This window comes from Plasmodium gonderi (genome assembly GCF_002157705.1).
Source record: "Plasmodium gonderi DNA, contig: Chr14, whole genome shotgun sequence".
Lineage (NCBI taxonomy): Eukaryota > Apicomplexa > Aconoidasida > Haemosporida > Plasmodiidae > Plasmodium > Plasmodium gonderi.
In genome coordinates, this window is record NW_021628939.1 from 2,311,363 (window position 1) to 2,332,991 (window position 21,629).

A 21,629-nucleotide genomic window follows, 5' to 3' on the forward strand; every position below is an offset into this window, starting at 1 on the left:
TATATGTAAGCTAATTGCAAGGTCCATTCAATGATTCTCTTTTTTTTTTTTTTTTTTTTTTTTTGCCATTCTAAAGCGTTTGCCAAAATTTCACGAGTTTTATCCCATGTACCAAGCGTAATCGTAAATAAGAGTAAAATTATAACATTAAAAGAATATAACAAATTGTTCATAGGCACATATATGTAAAACAGTACATTCCGATTTTCTTAGCCGTTTCTTCAATTATTTTATTTTGTTTTATTTGTTTTATTTTTTTTTTCTTCTTTTGTTTGTTAATCCACATTGTTACAAAATCGCGTAAGCGTTTATATTAACAGGATTGTCCCAATGTGGAGATAATATTTCGTTTCAGTAGAATGTTTTTTTTCTGGATCATGACCTGTGTCATATTTATCCAATTAAAAAGGTGCGTACGAATTCGTAAGCCTGCTCACAATATAAAAGTATCTCTATTACGTTTTGTTTGTTCATTTGGTTCTTTTACTTGATTTTTTTTTTTTTTTTTTTTTAACTTGGTTAAAATGTAGCGCGAATTAATGATGTCATACGATATACATACACTAACTTGTTAAAAAAAAAAAAAAAAAAAATATATATATATCATAAATTGTACATGCCACTTGTACACACGAATAAAGCGTTCATTTTATTAGGAACAAGAAATTGTGCTTATTTTCCTTTTACCCTAATTTGTCGCTCCATTTTTCCCAAAGGAGATGTGTGAAGAAATTACACATGTACATGTTTTCAGGTATTTATTTTTTACAATATCGTATTATTTAATAGTAACAACAGTTCAACTAAGAGGAAAATATAGCAGTACAGTTATTTAGAGATTCTTCTTTCAGTTAAATACTTCTCCATTGTAACGCCCGCATCCGTTGGAACGATAAACAAGCGGTGCATAGCTAAATTAACAAGTACCATCTTAATTGTTCATAAGCTATGAGTGAACGAAGTGAAGAAATTTACGACATTTTATATTTCTATAAAATCTTTTATTCGAAAAGTTCCAATTTTACAGTGTTTTTACAAATATGCTAATGAGTTTTTCTCTTTTCTGATGTGTTAATGTTCATACAATTTTTTAAAATTTTTACAAATTATTTAATACGAGAAGTTTTACGCGAATCACTTTCTTTTTAATTTAAAATAAAGAAAAGATGAAAATTCAACGGTATAAGCAAGGGAAAAAACAAAAGGAAAATTTTATATATGTTCTAACGTACCTTGCATATTCCAAAGTATGTCAAAATGTATATAAAGAGGTGCGCGTATATATACACAGATAGCTGATGATTTTATATGGATTCCTCCAAATTGACGCTTATACGAAACATGTGGGTCTGTTTGTGCGAATGTACTGTTGCTACATTACATCCACGCCACATGTTATATTTATATGCTCATTGGGTATTATGACCTAAATAAGTACACATTTTCAGGAATACTGATAAAAAAAAGAATAAATAAAATGCATACAAATATAGGTTGTAACAATGGGTTTATAACGCAGGATTATACCTCACCATCATTAAAAGGGTGAGCTGATCGCATACTTGTGCACAGACAAATCTGTAATTAATCTAACTAATGAAAAAAAAATGAAAAAAATGAAAAGTATGTATTTTCCTTCTCCACGAAACGATAATATACATTGTAGATTTCTATACAGTTGGCAAATAATACACATTGTGCACACCTTTACAGGGCCAGTTTTTGTTCACCCAATTTATTTTTAATCTTTGGGATTTCATTATTTATTTATTTTTATATAGTTGCTGAAAGGAGGCCGTTTTACGAGCAAGCCATTTTTTGCATACATCGATTTTTCATAAATTAAGAGCTATATTTTTACTTAAAAAAAAAAAAAAAAAAAAAAAATTATGAACAGCTCAGGCTGTAAATGTATAATTTACATGCACTGCTCACAATTTTTGCATGATTTTAAAAGACAAAAATCAGAAAGATTTAAGGGTTTGATTTTTATATTTAATAAATATATGCGTGTAGCACAGCCTTTTGCATGTACGCTGCTTTAACAAGTTTAAAATATTTATATATTTTCATTTTATTTTATAGGGAAATTATAAATTTTTGTATTAGAGTAAATTTTACCTTTTTTTTTTTTTTTTTTAATATAAAATTTTAAAAAAATTTATGTCTTTTTTGTAGATTTTCCGTTTACAAAGTGTGTGTATTTTCCACTGCTTAGCGCCATGCGGGGTGTCGAATGTTAGCACACCTCCACTTATCCATATTCGTGTATCCTTATGATAAATGATTGTATGTTGTTTGTGTATTTGAACAATGTATTTTGGGCTTTCATCTTGTATAATGAATAAGATTGCAATTCTATCAAAATTATAGCTTCACGCAAGTATCGTTTTTGTTTTCGTAAGCTAGTAGTTTTTTCATGCATTTTCTCCTCCTAGTGCTTTTTTTTTTTTTTTTTTTTTTTTTTTATTCTTATAAAAGCACACACGATGACGTAAAAAAAAAAACGATTTCTACAAAGTTGCTTACTCATGGAAATATACATGCGATGTTATGACTTATGCTTACACATGGACATACACATGCGATGTTATGACTTATGCATACACATGGACATACACATGCGATGTTATGACTTATGCATACACATGTTACATTCAGAGTGTTCACGTTACATAATCACTTTTATTGTTATAAACTCCTTTCTGCTACTCCCTAGCTTTGCTCCTTTCTTTTAAACAAATTTTGTCATAAAATCACACGTTAATTTTTAATATTTAAAATTGTTTACTATGTGTTGTTATAAACGTGTGTAACGGAAAGTATAATAAATCCGTATGCGAAAGCTTCAAATTGAACAGTTACTCTCCATAAGTACCAAGGAACAAAACTACAAATCGAGCAACTATATGTTTTGGTGCATGAATGAGCGAACAGCTCTTCGTCCCTTATCGCTTTTAATTTTATATTTAATTTTTTTTTTTTTTCATTTTGCTTTGTTTGTTTTACTGCTTTTGTCACTACCCATTTCTTTCATTTATTATTATTCCGTAGTGTGTAAGAATAAAAAAAAATTGCGAATTTTGTAAAAAATGTTGTCGTGTCAAACCGTGACAAGAACTTTTTTCTGCTTCAATGCTGAATTTGTGAACGCAGCATGATTTAACGTAACTGAGAGAATGCTCTTAAATCGTCTACCCCACGTACGTACGAAAAAGGAAAAAAGTATACTATAAGCACTAAACCCATATTAAGCAATATAAGCACATTTGTGCATTTTCGTGCTTACCCATTTGTGCCTTTGTATATTCCTCAGTATGTGGAAAATATATTTATATGTCAGCAGTGTTACTACACACCCATGTGATAACCTTGCATTTGTTTTCGCAAAATGTATACATCATGATTTTCGCACTACACGCTTTCTTCAGTGCACATGTAAACATTTGTAAAGTACACCTTTTTATTTTATTTTATTTTTTTAATATGCAAGCATTTGTGACAGATCAGCTCCCTTTTTTCAAGAAAATTATATTTTTTGTGTTTTTGTATGGTCGCTATTAACTGGTTACATTCACAATTGAGTGCTCATTTGGAATGTATACTAATGAGCACACATAGGCGTTAGATGATTTTGAGAGTATCTCAAATGGAAGAAATTCAAATAAATGAAGCAAAAAAAAAAAAAAAAATAAAATAAAAATAAAAATGAACTCAATTGAGTTACATTAAGTCACGCTGTATTGTATTATTATACGTTACACTGCTCTACAATGCACTGAGTTGAACTGAACACAAAATATGTTAAGAACAAGTCTTTTTGGCAATAGACAAAAATAAATCCTTTGATTTAACATTTATTATATAGCTACCATTACATCGGATTGCACAAATGGCACAGGTGCCTAGTAAAATAATGTATTCCTTCATATTGTATTCTTTCCTTCTACAAAAACATTTCTCTTAAAGAATACAAACTGTTGTGCCATTACACATATATGTTAGCTATGTTCTATGGGAACACGCTGCTTTTATGAACCCCACATTATACATATCTCAGTTTTTATATACATATATATATACATATGCAAACTACTGAATGACAAGCAAATGAGCATGGATATATAAAAAGTTACGCTTTTATCGTAGTAAAACTTGGCTTATAGGTATATATACATTATTTACGTTCTGGATTCTGATTGCATGTTTGGTTTTTGGGAAATACACCGCAAAGTTACATACATGTATATTCATATGTTTACTTTTTTCATGATAGAGAGATTTCTGTGAACCTTTTTTTTTTTTCCTTCTCTTTGTATATTTTCCCTTACATCTCTGTCATCACACTAATTACATATATATTGCAAGTAAATATAGAATATATATGTATTTTAGAATTTCTTCTTTTAGAGGGTATCATATATACATATATATATATATGATCAATCTTGTTCACACATTTTTTGGCCATTGGCCTGCTTCTACAAGCGCTGGGAAAGTAGTGTGTGTTTGTGACTCGTTTGGTCGCATTTGCCGAAAAAGAGAATGTGTCAAGCGTTACAATCCATTCGTACTTACGTGTCATTACACTGTATACATGTGAAATATGCAACTAGATATTTGCAAATGTATATATATCGGTGGATACGTATTTTTTACTCCCTTCACATGTACACATCATCTACAAGCATATTTTTATAATGGTATGAGAAAATGCAAACTTTTGAAATTTTCATTAAAGCTTAAAAGGAAAAAAATAAAGTATGATTTGTTAGCCAAAATGAAGTGTATTCATTTTTATGTTAACTCTTATTCTATCAACCTTTTTTTTTTTTATGTATTTATTAACACTTTATCATTATTTTATTTTGTCATTGCTTAATTATATTATCATTTTATTATTATTTTATTTTATCTTTACTTTATCATATTATCATTTTATTTTTTCATTACTTAATCATATTATCATTTTATTTTTATTTTATCACTACTTTTCATATATTATCATTTTATTATTATTTTATCTTATTTTATATTTTATTATTTTTTTTTTTTTTTTTTTTATTATTTTTTTTTTTTTTTTTTTTTTTTTTTTTTTTTTTTTTTTTTTTTTTTTTTTTTTTTTTTTTTTTTTTTTTTTTTTTTTTTTTTTTTTTTTTTTTTTTTTTTTTTTTTTTTTTTTTTTTTTTTTATTATTTTGTTTTATTTTTTTTTTTTTACTGTATTATATTATTATTTTTTTTATTATTATATTTTGTTATTATTTTTTATATAACATGTATATACGTTCAACCCGTTAATTCATTCCAACTAGCATTCTCCCCACCAACACTGTTACATTTTGTTATTTCATTAATTTTCACTACACCACCTCACCACCTTCCATCTCCCCAAATTCTCCAATCTTAAAAAAAAAAAAAAAAAAAGTATTATTACTATTACTGCTTTTTACTGTTATCATTTATTTATTTTATTATACAAATTTTATAAGTACACAGCAACGTTCCCATCAGCTTTTGCTATTTTTAACAATAGTTGATTAGTTTAATCCTTTGAAAGGAAGCTAATATGTGGATAAGGAGAAGGAAGCCCCTTGGCCTTTATTTTAAGATTGTTGATTTTCGTGGAGATTCATTATATATCTTACATGTATATTATGCGTATATATATAATTGTACTATGTATTCAAAATAATACGACAGCCTGTGCATACATAATAAAGCGCTTATATATACTTTTTATTCTGAACACAAGTGCACATGTTGGGGTGCTATGAATAATATATGTAGTAAGGTGCAAGTAATATTGCAGTTTTACCAATATACGTAAAACACTACACTACCATCACTACTCCATTGATATCTATTCCAAATGTATATATATATATATATATATATATATATATATATATATATATGTATATAACATTCAGGAGGCTTATCAGTGTGAGTATATTACATATACTTTTACATTGTGTACATGTGTATTTTTACATGGATGCATGAGTTTAAAAAAAAAATTATTATGTAGCACAGTAAGAAGTATTAATAAAGCTACTACCACAGGCATTCTGATCGTGTTGTATATTTTTATTTTCTGCACCTTTTGTTTAAGGCACAGAATATTCGGGATTAATTAATTAATTATTATTCCGTGAAAATTGTGTGTCATACAATACTTTTTAACTTTTTTTTTTTTTTTTTTTTTTTCTTTTCGTTCATTTGGCCCCTTTTTGTACATTTTTTCAAATTTAGAATTTATTAAACTAAGAAAATATGTAATGTAAATACTAACAAAAAAGGGGAATGTTATAGTAACAGTGCTCCACTTCACCTTCATTACCCAATTAGTATAATATATATGTTTGTTTGGGAGAACCTATATATATGTGAAAATTTTTTCACAAGTTTTGGGTGTATAAATTTACGACAAGCGGCGAGAGAAAATGTTATAATTATGATATAAATGTGAGCATTTCGCATGTGTTATATTATTACCCTCCCCCCCAAATATGCATAATATATAACATGCAGATACTCAAGCATGTGTATATATGAAAGAGGAAGAAGGAGGGTGAGTACTGATTTTTTTATTTTTTAGTTTTCATTGGTGGAGTAATATATTTTTTTTTTCTTTTTTCGAGTGCCAAAACTTGTTAATTAACTATGATTTCAACTTTCTCTTTTTTTTTTTTTTTTTTTATTTAATATTCATGCATTTGCCCATTTTTAACATGCTTTTGCATTTAGCACATTTATGTTTGTATATACATGTACATGCATATGCATTTTATAAAAGGCAAAACATTTTTTTTTTTTTTTATAAATCATATTTTTTTTTCCCCCATTTTACATTAACGTACGTGAGCCCAATTGATTTAAAATGTTTTTTCTTTCTATTATATATTTTGTAACATATTAGTATGTATATTTTTCATTTATAAACTTATTTATACCTTTATATGTATACTTTTTTTTTTTTTTTTTTTTTTATTATTATATATCAATGTTAGAAAAGTAACAAAAAAATACATATTCATCTTCTTGAGTTTGATTATTTGATAAAGCTTACGTGTTAATCCACATTGCTTAGAAGTATGTTCGCTTGATTGATTATGTTTTGAATGAACAAACATGAATGTATTTACTTTTAAATGATTTGTGCTTGAAGTGTTTTGTTACTGATGTAAATGAATAAGGGGGAGAAAGAAGTAGGATTTTTATATGCGTTTATTTGCACATGGCAATGCATATGTTCTTGCAAAATCCTCAGTTTGTTGAAAGCTACTAAGTAAAAGAAAGCGCCGCCTTATGTATATATATATATATATATATATATACCCACTATTGCCATATTATATTGTGTTTATATACATTCATATACTTGCAGCCTATGGCATACAAATGCATTTATGTAATACCAATGCCCAAGCTAAATAAGCGTGTTGTAATGCTTACAAAATAAGCCCTACACTTATGTCAAACTTTTCACATGTTTCATATGATGTAATGTTTTACTTTTCACATTAGTTATTTATATAGTTCTCATATATATACATTTTTTTCGCATAAATCTGAAAAAAAAAAATTTATTTTGAAACATGTTGTGTGTATATATATGACCTTGTTCATATAAGTAGATTAGTTTTTTTTTTTTTTTTTTTTTTTACATAAATTTATTTGTATGTGTGTACATGCATATATACCTATGTGTACATATATGACCTTGTGTGAGAAACTCTATGTACATGCACCTATAGCTATTTGTACCCATATACATGTACCTTTTTATATCTTTCTCATAAGATGCACATTTGTATGGACAAAATTTAAGTGAGCATTTTGAAGGAATGAATGCAAAAAAAAATTGTACCGTATGTTCAAATAACGTAGGGAAAAGAAAAGATGTGTATATTTTAGTTACACACACACACATTTGTGCATGATTCAATTTTATTTCTGAAACAACAATCGTGCAAATTATATTTTTTTTTTTTTTTTTCCCCGTTTTATTCTATTATTACTATCATCTTTTCAATCATTAATATTACCATTACGTGTAGTTCCACCATATCCCCACTTCCACATATGGTCCTTCAATTTTTTAATCATTTGTTACATCACACACAAAGGTATATACATATATACATGTATCGTTTTGAACAGATATCATTTTTCATATTTTGCACATATCCCTGTACACACATCCATGCAATAGACGTGCGAAGTACACGCACATGGGTCATTCTTCCATATATGAAGATGTCTCACGAGTGAGAGGTTTTATATGAGTGCCTATTTTTCTTATTTTTGTTTATCCTTTTTTTATTTTTTCTTGCAGTTTGCTTGAATGTGAATTTTTTTATTATTTATTTATTATTATTATTTTATTTTATTTTTTTTTTTTTTGAGAAAAAGTGAACAACACATGTTTAAGAAAATAAAAAAGAAAAAAAAAAAAAAAATAGTAAAGGGGAGAGATAGGACCGAAAATTGCCTCGAAACAAATTCGAACCAAAAAACTCATAACGAAAAAATATGATGAGTTTTTTCACATCATGTTTCCTTACTTAACAATTGCTTGATAAAAGTCTTTTATGAATTGTGTTTGCATGATGCCCTTGTATTTTCGCTCCATTTATAATATGCTTTTTTAATATCTTTTTTTTTTTTTTTTATGTGAGTTTATTTATGTGGCTATTTCGTGACCATGTATTTTTTTTTTTTTTTCAATGTTGTATTGTTAATTAAAAGAGTTTTTTATTTATTTATTTTTTATGAAGCATATAATTTACAATATAATCCATTTATACATTGTTTATTTTCATTTTGACATTTTTTGTGCATTTCCTATTTTTCTCATTCCTTTTTTTTTTTTTTTTTTTTTTTTTTTGGATATCATCACACGCAACCTTTTCATTTTTGTTACATCTACACATGTGTGTATAAACTTGTATAATGCTACGCTACTATACGTGAAGATGCATTTTATGCACGTATTTGACATTTACAAAAACAAAATAGATTGCACCTTGTAATGAAAAACAAGAAGGAAAAGTGAAAACACAAGATGGATATATGTGTATGCATATATATATGTCCATATCCCACATATATGCGTGCATTAACGTTTTCCTTTCCGAATTACAATAATTATGATTACGTAAATATACATGTTAAGAAAAACAAGTGATAAAGGAAATTTAGAGATATGTAGTTTTATGCCTATGTGTAGAGGGCTTTTTACTGCTCCTTGGAGGCCCATAAAGGGTGCACACACATATATATATCTATATAGACAAATTAACCCGAATTAGTTTTTAGTTTTTTTTTTTTTTTTTTTTTTTTCATTACAGAACATATTTGTACGCATGGAATTATTTTTTATTTGTATTCCCTTTTTTTCATAGTAGTCGTTGTAGAGAGTATGCATCGATTTCGTTGCATCCATTATTTTTAATATTAAAAAATTATGAAGTATTTTTTTTTTTTTTTTTTTAATGTTAACACATGTGCAGATTATTTAGAATGTTTCAAAATAATTTTATAGTAAAAAAGCACATATGTATGATTATATTTTGATGCCCGCTGCGCATGTATATATCTATATGTGTAACAAGAATATAAATTAGTTGTTACATCAGATTTTATGAATTCCCGTCCTTTCGTCGCTTGAGATGTAATATATATATACATGTACGTATGCACATATTAGTATATTTTGTTTATATAGAGAGAAGAGGTTTTTTTGTTTGTTTGTTTGTTTGTTTTTTTTTGGAGAATTGTTACTTTATGTTTCTCACGAAATTAACATTCATTGTATTTTATTATTTTACATTTCCTTTGATGTGTATTTATGTATTTAAGTATATAACAATTGAATTATTGAGTTATGTAACTCTTTAACCATTTTCTTATTATCCCCTTTTTTTTTTTTTTTTTTTTTTTCTTCCACTAATTCACTGCAATTTTGTATTTCTCCACTTAGGAATCATTACATGTAATGTTAAGTGGGATGGATTTACATTTTGTATGAACACAAATTGCATATGCTTATATTTTTTTTTTTTTTTTTTTCCCCACAATTACGCATACATGTGTACATCATTTTTGTGCATAAATAATAAAAAAAAAAAAAAGAGAAAAAGGATATATAAAATAAAAAAAAATACAAATAAAATAAATTACAAATTAAAAAAAAAAAAATAAATAAATAATAAAATAAATAAGTAAAAATAAAATAATTTATATCAAAGAAGTTAGAACAAGAGAAGCTTGAATACGTGAACCGTGTTATCACACCAAAAAGAAGAAATAACATGAAGGAAGTTCAACAGGAAGTGAGTGCTAGAGAAGATGATTACAAGGGACAGAAACCGAATCCAGAAGAGTTGAAAAGTGATGCAGCAATAATAGGAAATGGAAAAGAAGGTGAAGGCAGTGCTACTACTACGGCTACTACTACAGCAGCTGCTGCGAACTCCAGTGGAGGTGGTTACTTATTCAATTTGTTAGACCGATTTAACAATTTAACCAAGGCTAAACCCAAAACAGAACAGGATGAAAGTGGTAATGCAAAGGAACTAGATAAAAGTAAAGGTATGGATATGAACAACGAAGTAAGAAAAGGGAAAGAGGATGAACATTGTGATTTTGTTCAGAAAGTAGAAGGAAATGATCTCATTGTGAAGACTGAGAGTGATAATGATAACAAGGAAGACAAGAAAAGTAGTATAGAGAATCCAGAATGTGTCGAAATTGTGGAAGATGTAGAAAATATGGAGAGTATGGAAAAATCTGACCAAATGAACAACGAGCAGGATGACATTAAGGAGGAAATCAGTGAATCTATTCCATCGAACGAAGTAACAAAAACGAATAGAAAAAATCATCATGAGGGAAAAGAAAAGCTGAAGAATTCTTCTACCCCAACTGAGACTGATTGTGATACTTTTAATGAAAATGGAAAAAACGTAATGAAATGTAGCTCCTCGGATCATGAAGATTATGAACGTGTTGAATCTGATCGCGTTGAATCTGATCGTGTTGAATCTGATCGTGTTGAATCTGATCGTGTTGAATATGATCGCGTTGAATCTGATGGGGAAAACGGAAAATACGATGAGCTAGCCAAAGCTGAGGAATTAATTAAAGAAATAAAAGAAAATGAAGAAGTACACAGTGATGAAATGAGCAATGATATGCTTCTCCTATATGCAGAATTATATAATTGTCTCTTCGACCGTTTAGATTGTGAAGAATTAGGAAATAAAGAAAAGACGCAAATTTTAAAGAAGGAAATAGAAAAATTTAGAGAAAATCAGAATATAATGTTGGACTATTTAGGACGTTACAAAAATGAGGTAAAAAGTATTTTATTAAGTATGAACGATTCTTCCCTTGTAAACAACAATGTAAATATAAATGGCAATATAATTGCAAATGATAATGAGGAGAATGAGAAAAGGGAATCACAAAATCTTGACCAAGTATCACAGCAGCTCAACAGAAGGGACGGTGCTATGCTAAGCGAAATAAAAAGTTCGTTTTATCAAATGATGGAACAGAAATTAAATGGATATGATTATGATAATAACGAAATTGAAGAAAATCTAATGTATAATAGAAACCTAAATATGTTTTTTTTACTCATGTGTAGAAAACACATTATACATTTCTTAGAGGAAATATTCTCTGCAATCCATGTAATGCTTGTTGAGAAGGAAAAATTGGAAGAAGAAATGAGTGCATTATTGAAGAGGATGAACCGTATTAATATTTTTATGCACCTTTTGATCAAGACAAATGAGCGAAATGGTGGCAATGCATCTACAAAACATGATTGTTTAAAGGGAAGCTACATCTATGACGATCAAGGTAGCCATAACGACGTAAGTAATAAGATACGAATGGACACTGAAAACAACAAGAACTACATTAACGGTAAGTGTAGAACGGAGGAAGTACTTGAGAACAATACTGAGAAGCAACATCATCAGCAGTACTACTCTCAGCAGAATCACTCGCAGCAGTATCACTCGCAGCAGAATCACTCGCAGCAGTACCACCCTCAACAGTATTACGGCCAACATCATCACCAGCAGTACCACATCCAGCAGTATCATCACCAACATCATCGACAGCATTATCATCATGACACATCGAACAGAACGAACTTCAGCCCATTAAACCATGGTGTGAATAGATTGAATAAAGTGAATAAAATGAATTTAAACAAAAAGACGTCAAACTATTTTAGAAAGGACAATAACGAAACGCAGGTTAGTTTATCCACAGGTTTAACAGAAGTGTCAATTGTTGACAAGAAGGTTCGAGACAGGAATTCTAAAAAGAAAATTCTGAGCAATGAGAATAGTAGCAGTAACAGCACTCTCGTGTTAAATGATAAAGGTGTGCCGAAGAAGATATCGTGTGAGAATTCAACTCATGGAGTGGGAAATGGGAATGCAAATGGAACCGGATTGACAAATGATTACTTCAGCGACATGATGGTTTACATATCATGGGTTCCTAAGAGTGCAAGATGTCAATACCCACTGGAACTGCCTAAAAATTCAGCTGAGAGAAATAAGCTAGCTGAATATATAGAAGCAAAGGAGCAAATGTTATATATTTTAAAATTAATGGGTTATGAAGAAATTGATAATATATATTTTCATCCACCCAAAGGTTCACATATTAAAATTAAATTCAAAACGTTAGCATGTATGAATAAATTTTTAAAGACGTACAAAAATACCCCAGATAAATGGAAAGAAGATATGTTTAATTTTTTTAACATTCCTTTGAGAAGTAGTATATCAGTTCGAGATCTTCGAATTGAAAGAGCTGTACCGAGATCATCTGCAGCAGAATTTAAAAAAATAAAAAAAATTAATAAAAATTATCATGATTTGTTTTTATTTAAAGATAATTATCATCTGTGCGAAGACGGTAACAATAATAATATTTCCAAATTAGAAAATGTAAATATACATTACGATTCTCTTAATAAACATATTGTCATGCATACCAAGGGAGCAGCAACAGCAACAGCATCTGTAGCAATGGCAGATGATTATCATGGTAATGGTAATAACAGCAATAATAAAAAGGCTAATAATGATCACAGAAAAAATATTTCAAAAATGAAAGGTATTATAGGATCCATCAGTGTTAATGAAAATGCTTCAGAAGAAGTAGCACATGTTTTAGTAGATGAAAACAGCAGTACTCCCTTGAACAATTTTAGCACATTGTGCAAGGGGAATATGTCCACGGCAGTTGAAGGTGGTAGTAATGGAGCTATTTCTGTTGGAACCTTAGGAAGATTAGGAAGCAGTAGTGTTATAGAAAGAAATGGTAGTGCCACTAATGGAATTGGAAATGGAGAAATGATGAATGTATCAAGTAGTGCTAATAATAACCTTATAAATGACACTGATAATGGTATAAACCATGATGCACATGTAGATCACCATCCTCATCATCAGCCTTTATCAGGACATGATAATATCAGTAATGCCTTGACGACCAAGACCACTGCAGTGATAATGTCAAATGGTATACTGAAACAAGTTAGTAATAATAGCAGTAGTGCAAACATGTTGCATGGTATTTACCCAAATGGAAAGAGTAATACTAATAATATCAGAAATGGTGGAAGAACTTTCTTAACTTCCAATCATATGGGATCAGGTGGTGTTGGTTTTGTACCAGGGGTAAATGGAATGGGTAGTAGTAGTAGCATGAGTGGATATTATGGTAATTATGTATCAAATCAGATGGGAAATCAGATGAGAAGTCATTTGAACAGCGAGACTCTTAATCATTTCGACGGCGGAAGTATGCGCAATGGTTGTATAAGCAAGAATATAGTAGGAAACGATAAATTGAATTATACAATCAACCATAACAACACTATGTATTCATCTAGAAATTCATCTAGAAATATATATCTGATGAAGAACAAAAATCTGAATAATAAAACTGTATGTGCAGGTGATGAAGTAGATACTATTGGAAGTGGTCGTGGCATTGGCATTGGAAGTAGCACCAGTGGTGGTGGAGGAGGAGGAGGAAGAAGAAATTCCTTTTTATCCAATTCTAATTTCCTAAGTAGTAGTAGCAGTAATAATGGCATGAACACAATAAATAAAGATAATATATTAAATAATGTTAGTTACAATTTTAAGAAACAGACACACTATGCATCATTTTCTAATGCTTCGAACAACAACATGAATTCACATAATGAACATTTGTTTTCTTTCAACAGTAGTGGTGGAAGCACAGCTAATGTGAATGGTTCAAATAGTGCACTTTGCAGTAACAACCACGGAAATGGAAACCTAATTATTAGCACTTTTAATAATACTCAGCACAGCAATAACCACAGCAATAACAGCTCAACTAGAGGAACACAAAATGGAACGACAAATTTGAACCATTTTGGAACAAGTTCACATTTAGATGTAGCAGGGTCTAGTAAAGAGAAAAACTTAATGCGTGGCTTTAAGAGTTGCCATCTGGGTATTGGCACTGCTGGAGAAATGAACGCAAGCATGGGAAGTTTCGGTGTTGGATCGTTGAAGTTGCAAAATGATTTCTGTAGTGGCAATAACAGTGTCAATAACAACAACAGTGGCAGCAACAATGGCAACACCTATAGCTATGGGGATGATAAATTCTGCACAGATGTGATTAATCAAAATTATGGCACGCAGAACGATGACATGAAGGAGGACTTTAAGAACCTAATTAACATTGATTTTATAAATGACATAGATATGGACTTTGATGAAAAGAGCAATGAAGAACTATCCATGAGCAGCGTCTGTGAGTATGGCAACCATGGAGATGGAAATAAGAATGGCAATGTCAGTGGCAATGGTAGTGGCAATGGCAATGACAATAACGATGAAAATAACAATGGCAATAGCAACGGTAATGGCAATAGTAAAGCCCTTTCGAGAAATTTTAATCATTTGCATCAACAAGCCAATAACGTCAAGAGGCTTAATCCTTTGGAAAGTTGCATGAGTGAAGGATTGCTGAGTGCCAGTGGTGCTACGTGCGTGGGTAATTGTGCAGGTAACTGCATGGGAAGTAGTTGTGTTGGTAGCCGCAATGGAAGTAGCAGTATTAAGGCACGAGAGTATGAACAATTTGACAAGTTTGACAAGTTGGACAAGTTCGACAAGTTTGACGAGTTCGACAAGTTTGACAAGTTCGACAAGTATGACGAGTTCGAGAAGTTTGACAAGTACAACAAATTCGAGACATATGATAACATATACAAGGATATGAGTTACCGGATGAACAACGAAGAAGAGGAATTAAACGCCAATGAAGAAATGAATCTCAATCAGAACGAATTTGCATACTCAAATATTGGTTTGAATAACATAAATAAAGTTGGAAGTGTATGCAGAGGAGGAAGTGTTGATCGAAGTGGAATCATGATCTCTGAAGGATACAACAACAATTACTTCTCAGAAGAAAAAGCAAAAAATATTTTTCCCTATTATGACAACGGAAGAAATGGAATAGCTGAAGCACCCACGACCAGCAATGGTAGTAACAACAATGTGTATGTAAATATGGGTATAAAAGGAAAAAATACAAATAACAGTAATTCGTTAAATGTGGAAAATGCACCAATGAACAATAACTACAGCACGCTGATTGAGCATGCAGAAAATGGCATGAATAATTCGCTGGAAAATTCAGTGGGAAATTCATCATCTTCCCTTTATCGAAATACATTAAATCCAAATTTATACATAGACGGAATTCCCTTCAATAATGCATATGGAAAGTACGATGGCAACAACTTTTGTGAGTCAAAGAAAGATGATAAAGTGAAAGCAGCTGAATATGATTTAAAAATGAATGAAGAAGAGGAAAATAAAAGTTTTTTAGGATACTCCTTTCAAACCTCTCGAGTCGATAAGGAGAAAAGTTTTTCTGACAATTATGTCAACTTTTTTTGATTTATTTTCTATTTCGGTTTTTATCCCAACAGAAGAAATTACAACATTGCAACAGCAACATGTATATTTTGTGTGTATACGTGTTCTAAGGGAAGAAGGGAGAGAGGAAGGGGTATATATATATATATATATATATATATATATATCATCATGGTTGTGTGTGCGCGTTATGGGAAGAGTGTACATGTAATATCAATTTTTCAGTTTAGTTATTAACAAAGTTGTTGATTTTTTTTTTTTTTTTTTTGATATGATTATACGAGCATGATAATGTTATTAAAACCCCCCACCACCACCCCCAATTGTTCCATTTGAAAATTGAATGTTGTTTAGTATAGATGTATGTATGTGAATCTATATTTATATATACATATGATGCATGAGCTGAGTGTGTGATTATCGTATCGAGGTTCATATTTGTTTTTTTTTTTTTTTTTTTTTTTTTATTTATTAATTTTGGGTAATTTCCTTATATAATATATATTATATATATAATCTATTTGAGGTTATCCCTTTTTTTTTGGGGGTTATTCTCAGACTCCCTATATATACTGCCGAGTTGTCCACTTCGGATGCAGCATTCGTGACATTGTTAGATTATGGTATATATAGTGCCTTTTTTTTTTTTTTTTTTTTTTTTTTTTTTGCGTTTTTTTCATTTCCTAATTAGCCTTTTATTTTGTTTTATTTTGTTTTATTTTGTTTTATTTTATTTTTTCCCACCTTTTTTTGAACACTGAGAGAATGCTTTATCCCCCGAACCTTTTTATTTATTTATGCATTCATGATACGTATCTCTGCGTGCAATTTTTTTATACAGTTTTCTACATACTTATTGTTTCCCTTAAGCCATATATATATATGCTCTTGCATTCGTAATCGTCTATGAGGTGTTTTTCCATTCCCATGCTTTTTCCTTACCCCCGTGAGAGACTTTTTATCGGTGTTTCTAGAAAAACCCGACAAGTTTTTACATATATTTGAATTTTAATCCCAACAGATGATAGTCTAATTTTTTATATTTATTTAACATATAGGAAAAGTTTAACCCCATCCCCACCCCCTCCTCTTTGTGCATAAATGTATGTCTTTGCCATATATATATGGTGTGTACATACGATATATATTATGTATATTGTATATATACATATATATATATACGGCATCCCATATACATGTATAGCACAGGTACTTATGTGGTTTTTTTTTTTTTTTTTTTTTTTTTTTTTAAATTCATATAATTTTTTTTAATTCAAAAAAAAATAAAAAAAAATAAAATAAAATAATTAAAAAAAAAAACTAATTTAGCTTTATCCAAAAAGTATAATCATTTTGTGTATCATTATGATATATTTGTATGGAAAAATTGGCACACAGAAAAAAGTGTTATCCTGTGTGAGCTTTTTTATAAATGGGAAAGTACAACACGGTGGTGCATGTATTTGTTCCTACTCTTGATGCCTGAGACATACGATGCAAAGCATGTTCATATCTTTGATCCGAACTATGTTTATATACACAAAAATATGTAAACATACATTTATATAATACAAACTGATATTGCAAAAACCTTGGCGATGAAGGGAGAAACTACACACATAGCAGATAGTATTTGTCTTAATATAGAGACTAAAATTACAAAAAGGACAATACTGGGTTAGTGGTTTCAGCAGTTGCCCATTCAACCGCTTAATTTCGTTGTTCCAACTCTATGCAAAAAAAAAAAAAAAAAAAAAAAAAAAAAAAAAAAAAAAAAAAATATATATATATATATATATATATATACACATATATACAATAGGCATAGTTCACCTCAAATTTAAGAATCCCAAAAAAAGTTGCTATTCAGTTTAAGTAAACAAATTTTAACCTCCCAAATAATTTAAGTAGGAAACAACGGTGAGGTGTGTTTTCTGCTTTTCTTTCGCTTCTTTCCCCCCACTGTGCCCACACCACAATAATTTTAATTCCTTCCCACACACAGCAAAAAAGAAAAAAAAAGAAAAAAAATGAAAAAATTCTTTCTTTGCAAACAATTCATTATTATTCCCTCCTTTTTTAAATAATTCACAATTTGTGATGAACGAATTGGAAGTAGCATAAATTTTTTTTTTTTTTTTTTTTTTAAGTTCACATTAAACCACATCACCTACCACTTCGCCATTCTGTCAAATCTGCTGTTTTTCTCCTCATGGATCTCTCCTTTTTTTTTGTTTTTTTTTTTTTTTTGACCACATTCACATGGCCAGTTCAAGCACAGAGAAAATATGATGAATGAAAAGTATGAGAACTTGCAAAGATACAATTTGCAATTAGAAAAGAAGGATATAGTTCGGAAAGGCAAAAAAAAAAAAAATGATTTAAGGAATATTTTGTATTTCCCTTCTTTATTTTGGTTTAATGGACAATCTTCTCCATTCATACCGTACTTCACATACAATGAAGAAGAATTAGGAATGAGAGCAAAGAAATGTGCAAAGTATGAAAGAAAAAAAAATGTATTTAACTTTAAAATAATCGATTTTTTGACATGTTCTGTTCACAAAAATAGTATTATTATAAAGAAAATTATAAAAAATGAGGTATTAAATGTAAGCATGTTTAGTGATATGAAGGTTTTATCATGCTTATTTTATATCAGCATTGATTATGTACTGAGACCAGTTTTTTTTTTGTCATCCATCACAAGAAAGCCATTTTTTTTTTGTTTATCTTTGTCTAACTTGGGTGAACAAGTAGACGAAATGGAGGAAAAAGCCGATAAAAAAATGGAACATGAGAAAGTGACAGAATGTGAAGTAGACAATACAACTCTCGTGCAAATACCACATGAACTTATCCTCTATAATGATAAGAAAGAAATACTTTTATTCGATTTTGAAAAAAACAAATCTCATGTAATTACACGAGAGAAAACACAAATAACATCACTTAACTTTACCTTTATTTACATAAATGAAAACAATAGTCTTTACAATAAATTATCAGAAGATCAATTGGAAGGGAATATAAAGATTGTGGATCTAGACAAAATAGAAGAAAAAATAGTTCTCAAGAATAAGTACTGTTTTGAGATATTCCAAGAATTACTCAATGATTGCGCCTTGTGTTATGGTAAAGGTGTTGAATTTGAAATGGACATATCGAAAGAGAAGAAATGGATGTACAAAATTTTGCAAAATATGTTTTATGTTTTAATATATGGTGATAATGATGGGAATATTTATTTCCTAATTCCAGAAAAACAAATAAAAATAAAAAAAAAATTACGAAAAAATGAAAAAATTCATCTAATCGAAACAAATGTCAAAGCTTATTTTGATGTGAAAAATTACTACCACATAGCTAATGCAATTCGAAACAATTTCTATATTTTTTTAGCATGTGGTGATTCCATTCAAGTATTCAATATATACAATTATCAAGTCCATTTTGTTATAGATATTTCCAATGAAGATATTTTATTTTCTCTCAGTGTAGGTCATGATCAGTTGAACCATATGTATTTGGCCTTTTCCACGCAGAAGTATGTTAAAATTGTGGATATTACTGAATCGGCTGAATTGCACTGTTTGAGGGTTGATCGAAGTGACATGGAAGATTCTAGCGTACAACCGAATCCATGTAGAGGTGGTGGTGAAACGGAAAAACCACAAAAGAACTACACGTGTGTTTGTTTTGGAAAGGAGAATACCATTTACATATCTAATGGAGACAAAAAAGGATTTTTAAACGTTTACAATTTAAAGGAAAAAAAAGTGATAAACAAATATGACACACAATGTAAACGAATTTTCTCATTATCTGTATGTATAGTAAATGGAGAAGAGTATGCATACATTTACGATGCGGAGAAAAATTTTTGTCTCTATCAAATAAGTAAAAAAAGGATGGTGTATAAAATATTTACCATCTCTGTATGGATTCATCAAATTCTATGTTTTCAAAATAATATCATTTTTTCATTAGGAAATGAAAATGTATACAATTTAGTTATTAAAAACAATGGAGAAAAATTATTAACAAAACCATACTACTCGGATCACTTAAATGTGTGCACTTATTTAATTAACCATCCATATTTCCCCCTTGTAGCTTTTGTAAACAAAAAATTCCAATTTGGATTTTTCTCTCTCTCCCATGGGCAAAGGAAGACTATCGTCATACCATCTATAAGAGAAAATCGAAACGTTTTTTCGTTATGCTGGTTTTGTACTGGCAAAAAATTTCTTCCATACGATTGGGATTACACTAATGATGAGACGGAAGGTGAGAATGATCATCACACAACTGGAGATCTGCTTACTCAGTTCGCGGATGGGGTGGGGGACTATACCTCTCTAAGTACTGACAACTGTCACTACACATTTCCACTAGCACAAGAGAACGTGCTAAAAAAGGAAAAACATTTTGGAAAAAACAACACGATAACAATGGCTAATGGGGAGAGAGCAACTGTTTCCGCTACCATCAGAAGTATTTCCACCTGGAGTACTAACACAGTAAAGCATTTACATCGAATTAATATTTCTGATACATACCTGGTAGTTCTTAATGAGGACACAGTATACCTATACAACATTGTAACTAGACAAGTGAGTAACCTACATAATTATTTATTAAGCACAATGTCTCAATTTAATGGAAGAAAAAAATTCCTTGCATCAACCATCTGGCATAATAAGTGCTACGTTTTCATTTTTGCAGAAAACAACACGCTTTTTATATTTGATGAGAATTTTATGTTTTCTGTTTGTATAGCAAATGTAGGTGGTGATCGAATTGTCCGCTTTTATGTGCATGATGGATTCCTCTTAGTTCACTCAAACACGTCTCTTTATTTTGCATCTATGAACAGCGCAGTTTCTGTTTTTTCCCAGTTTTCTGTGAATCCCACCATAGATCATACTCAGAATGAGGCTAGTAAAAAAGTAAATAATGAATCTCGCAATGAATGTCAGAATCACACGGTAGATAAAAAACTTCTAAAGGAAAGTATTCACTTTACAAAAGTGAGCATGCGCGAAACGTTCAAAATAACACTTTTTGATTTTCACTACATGGAAAATGAATTGTATTTTGCTATTTTCACAAAGAAGAAAGAAATATTAGTATATAAGGTATTCATACTTCCAGAGGAATGTAAAGGGGAGAAAGTACCAGCTGATGGATATGGATGCACTAAGGAAGCTCATCTGGTAGCCCAGTTTTTGAACTTTTACCAATTTGAAAATATAAACAAAGTAGGAAGTATTTTGTGCATGAAATTTTTTTACAATTGTGCGAAACAGAAAATGTATTTAATTTTTGGAGGACTTGAGCAGTTTCTTTTTTTCTGGGATTTTACTAAGTATCCCCTTGTGAAGAGGACAAAGTGTGCAGCGACACAGTGTGCGGGACGGAGAATGGGGAATGGTGGGGAGGGAACAGTACGAGAAAATGAAAAAAAGAAGAAGCACATAGATGGTTATTTGTTAGCTCAGGGGGGTAGAAGTAGGGCAGATGCGATAGGGACAAATACGATAGGGACAAATACGATAGGGACAAATACGATAGGGACAAATACGATAGGGACAAATACGATAGGGACAAATACGATAGGATGAGAAAGCAAAACTAACTCCATACCTCCTCC

The 21,629-nt window shown here is 30.0% G+C and overlaps 2 protein-coding genes across 2 annotated transcripts; both read left to right on the forward strand.

Moving 5' to 3' along the window:
- Window positions 1-10,318: 10,318 nt before the first annotated feature.
- Window positions 10,319-15,994, forward strand: PGO_144920 (hypothetical protein, conserved; the record flags this gene model as incomplete). The annotated part of the gene is made up of 1 exon (XM_028690482.1): window positions 10,319-15,994. One exon carries the CDS (start codon window positions 10,319-10,321, stop codon window positions 15,992-15,994), a length of 5,676 nt encoding a protein of 1,891 aa, XP_028546283.1.
- A 2,267-nt stretch (window positions 15,995-18,261) lies between these two features.
- Window positions 18,262-21,600, forward strand: PGO_144930 (hypothetical protein, conserved; the record flags this gene model as incomplete). The annotated part of the gene is made up of 1 exon (XM_028690483.1): window positions 18,262-21,600. One exon carries the CDS (start codon window positions 18,262-18,264, stop codon window positions 21,598-21,600), a length of 3,339 nt encoding a protein of 1,112 aa, XP_028546284.1.
- Window positions 21,601-21,629: the final 29 nt, after the last annotated feature.